At 31.2% G+C, this 3,701-nt stretch overlaps 1 protein-coding gene across 1 annotated transcript; it reads right to left on the bottom strand.

Annotated features, from left to right (window-relative positions):
- Window positions 1–1,871: 1,871 nt before the first annotated feature.
- LOC120213030 (GATA transcription factor 15-like) lies at window positions 1,872–2,721 on the bottom strand. The gene is made up of 3 exons (XM_039211181.1): window positions 2,607–2,721; window positions 2,405–2,521; window positions 1,872–2,316 (listed from the first exon to the last, which is right to left on the bottom strand). The coding sequence occupies exons 1-3, from the start codon at window positions 2,625–2,627 to the stop codon at window positions 2,029–2,031; spliced, it is 426 nt and encodes a 141-aa protein (XP_039067112.1). The 5' UTR covers window positions 2,628–2,721; the 3' UTR covers window positions 1,872–2,028.
- Window positions 2,722–3,701: the final 980 nt, after the last annotated feature.

The raw sequence follows: 3,701 nt of genomic DNA, 5'->3' as shown, positions 1-3,701 counted from the left end.
CCAATAATGGGTGGGGAGGCGATTGATGGTAGGGGTCGATCCACATTGAGTTGATGTTTTGGGATTAAAGACTTTGACACTTTTTTGAGATTATAAAAAAATTATAAATTTTAATAATAATAATAATAATTTTAAAAAATTATAAACTGTCACAAATCATATTTTGAGTGGTTGGTAAAATTTTTAATATTTATTATGATTAATACATTTAAAATGGTAACGTTAAACATTAAATACCTACATTAATGGAAAAAAATTTAGACACCTAAATGGGTAAAGAGAGTAAAAAGCTTATCTTTTGTTCACCGAGGAGGAAGGTTTGCACTCGGGGAAGCGAACAACCACCAGAAAATGAGAGAATGCCGGAAAAAGGTAAAAGTCGAGAGCTTTTGTCGTAGATTTTGATCGTTTTTGTGGTTTTTGATGATTATATATGGGTTTGGGCCATTGAAAGGAGTATGTGGGTAGACTTTAGGGGTCTCTAATTATCATAGGTAGTGGCCAGAGCGACTGTTAGTGTAGTGGTTGTCGGAGAGTGTCATCGGATTTTTGGGGCTTGGGTAGAGAGAGTTGAGAGAGTTTGAGGAGTGTTTCTTTTGGAGGGTTGTAAAAATGAAATAAAAAAAGAGAAGATTTTGGCTTTTATATCAAGCGGGTCTGATCAGCTTCAGGTCGGGTCCAATTGAGTTTGGGTTCACGTGTTTTTGAGAGTTTCGGAGTAAATTAGCGTCACAATCCTTTTAATTTTAAAATTGTTCAATTTAATCATTTTAGCCATTAGTTAGTTAAAATTGCTTGTAATCTAATCCTTGAATTTTGTTTTTTTGTAATTTAATCATTGATGAATGGAATTAATGTGTGGTGCTTTAATCTTTTTATTTGTTTTTTGTAGCAATTTTTTATTTAGGTTAAATATTAGTTATAATATTTTTAAGGTTTTTTTAAAAATTAATTCATGATGAATTTTTTTTCAAAGGTAAGTAACTCATATTCATTTTTTAAACTTTGGTCTAAATTTCAATTTTCACGATAAAGACAATTCATAATTGCATTGGTACCGAAAGGGTAACATAGGGTGCTCTTCATTCCTCACTTGTAATCAACTCTTGAATCCGTCAAAATAGAACTCTGACAAGATGTATATCTGATCAAAGGTAAGTATTATGTATCTGATCTTACCTAACTCAAAAAGGTCGGTGACTACTCCATCGATCACTTAAGTCGAATTTTGATCTCCGGCCACCCGAAAGACCATTAAGTGACAAAAACATAACTAAAATGATAATTGAGAAACTAAATATGTAGTTGACCCTAATTTTTTTAACAAATGTTAATGATTCAACCTTAAAATGACGAGGAAATAGAACATTAGATATCTATTTTAATAAAAAAAAAACTGTATACACTTAAAATAAAAAAATATTATTCATTTAAACCTTTATATTTGATATAGAAATGTGGAGCTAAAACCTAAATGATGTGAAGTCAAATGTATATCCAGCTTGAGAAATCTGTCCACGACAACAAATGCTTTTTACATGGGAGAATCTGTCTGTACTCTTTCCTCCGTATTCCCGTCCAAATTAGTCAATCAAATTACATTTCATCACTCTTACTACAATACTCCAAAGCTTGTTCAATCTTTTGATTATTTACACAATTCATCATTTAATCATCACAAACATTATGCAATAAATTATTATTCATTCCAATGATTTCATTAATTACAATCAATTCATAACCACTTTTATTTATTATTATCCATCACTGACCGTACAACATTTTGATTTGACCAACATCATAAAACAGAAACATATTTGAATCCAACCAAAAGTAGGTTATACTTTTTGCTGTTTGGCGCCTTGGAAAGTTTCATCTAAAACTTTATTTCCTCAAATTCTTCTCCTCTAACGTTAGTTAACCCTAAACAACTACAGATTAAAACACTAAAGATTACACATGAAAAGGTTAGATGCCCATTAAAGACCCTGTCATTCTTGCTCTAAATATGAAAAAAAAGGAAGAAATTTATGCATAAACAGAGCCATAGGAGAGTGCCATTAGGAGCACAGCGGCTTGTTCTTCTTCTCCAAGCTTAGTTCTTTGATTCTCAATCGTTGATCTTTGCATCAAAACTTGTCTTCCCAAAGATAATAACCTCTGCCTCAAATTATCTCTTAAATTTCTACTGTTACTGATACTGCTGCTGTTGTTGTGGTTTGATTTCTTTGATTTCTTCATTTCTTCTCCTCTGTTTAATCCCAGCATTGCTCTTCTCTTTTTCCTGCTCCTGATCCCACATGCGTTACAAAGAGACTGCCAAAGAAAAAAAAAAGAATCAGATCAAAATCAAATACAAACAAAAATTCAAGATCATTTTTTTTGAAAGGGAAAATGATGAAACCTTGGGGCCAGCTGGACCACCTCTCCAGAGTGGGGTTTTAGAGGTACCACAATCAGCACAAGTTTTATTGGTTTCATTGCTGAGTGAAATCTCTTTTTGATCTTCAGAATCTGATCCCTGCAGGCAAAATGAAGAAGGAAAATGATTATCAAACAAGGTGGGGGTTAAATGAAGAAGAGTTTCAAGAGCTGTGATCACTAACTTTTTCACTTGGATCCATCATTGTAAAACAGGGGGAAAGAGTGAGATCTTGTTAAAGCTTATTGTGAAGGAGAAGGAAAGGCAGAGAGAATCAGAGGGAAGTTTTGAGCCATGCAAAGGGGAATCAAAATCAGAGCAACATAAAGCACCGGAAGCGGGCGGATCTGGAAAATATCTTTATAAACGGGAAGCCAAACCCTAGCTCGGTGGACTTTAAATGACTTAAATGCCATTATTGGTTGCCCTTTTTACCGCATGTTGCCATTAAACATAAAAAAAGATCCTGAAATTAAAGAGCTTTGCAGAAAATCAGAATCCTGAAACCTGGGTAGGGCAAGGCAACGGGGACCATTTTTTGTTGCCCCGTCTCATCCTTGCTATACATAAATATTATTTATTTATTTTTCCATACCCACTACTAATAAATATTTGTTTTATCTAAATTTGATGAGTTCTGGTTAAACTTTTATTATATTCCATTAAAGGTTGAATTAAATTTTGTGAAAAATATTTGACTCAATTTAAGGCATAATAATAGAATAATTATTCTCTATATATTTAGTGATACTTGTTATATTAAAATTTTTTAATTAGGAAACAAAAATATATTTTTTATTTTTAAGTTGTGTCGAGTTAGGTATGATTTTTTATCTTAAAATTTAGATTAAATTTCAAATTGAATGAACATTATATAAACTAAAAACAAATTCAGATGTTAAATAAAGAATATACTACTCAAATCAAATTTAAAGCAACCAAGAATCTAATCCAATCTATCATTATTTCTACTTGTAATTCTCAAGCTTCAATCTCAATCTGATTTTCTTAATTTTGTTTTTTATTCCCCTTAAATTTGTACATAAGATTTTGTTACCACTTTTGTATGGTCAGCATTGAAAGATATTTTAAAATTAATTGAAAAATAGATTTTTATATTAAATAAAACTGACTCATATTAATTGTTTTTGCATTACAGTAACAGTCCACTCACTTAATCAAAGTTTTAAATATTTTTTCTCATTGTTTTTATCTCATTCTAACAAAGCATGTAATTCGAAGAGTTATATTTATCATTTGTTGAATTATATAGAACGGG

The sequence above is a fragment of the Hibiscus syriacus genome, unplaced genomic scaffold, assembly GCF_006381635.1.
Source record: "Hibiscus syriacus cultivar Baekdansim isolate YM2019G1 unplaced genomic scaffold, ASM638163v2 tig00110020_pilon, whole genome shotgun sequence".
Taxonomy (NCBI): Eukaryota; Viridiplantae; Streptophyta; class Magnoliopsida; order Malvales; family Malvaceae; genus Hibiscus; species Hibiscus syriacus.
The sequence above is the reverse complement of the archived record's forward strand: the minus strand, read 5'-3'. Positions and strand labels throughout refer to the sequence as shown.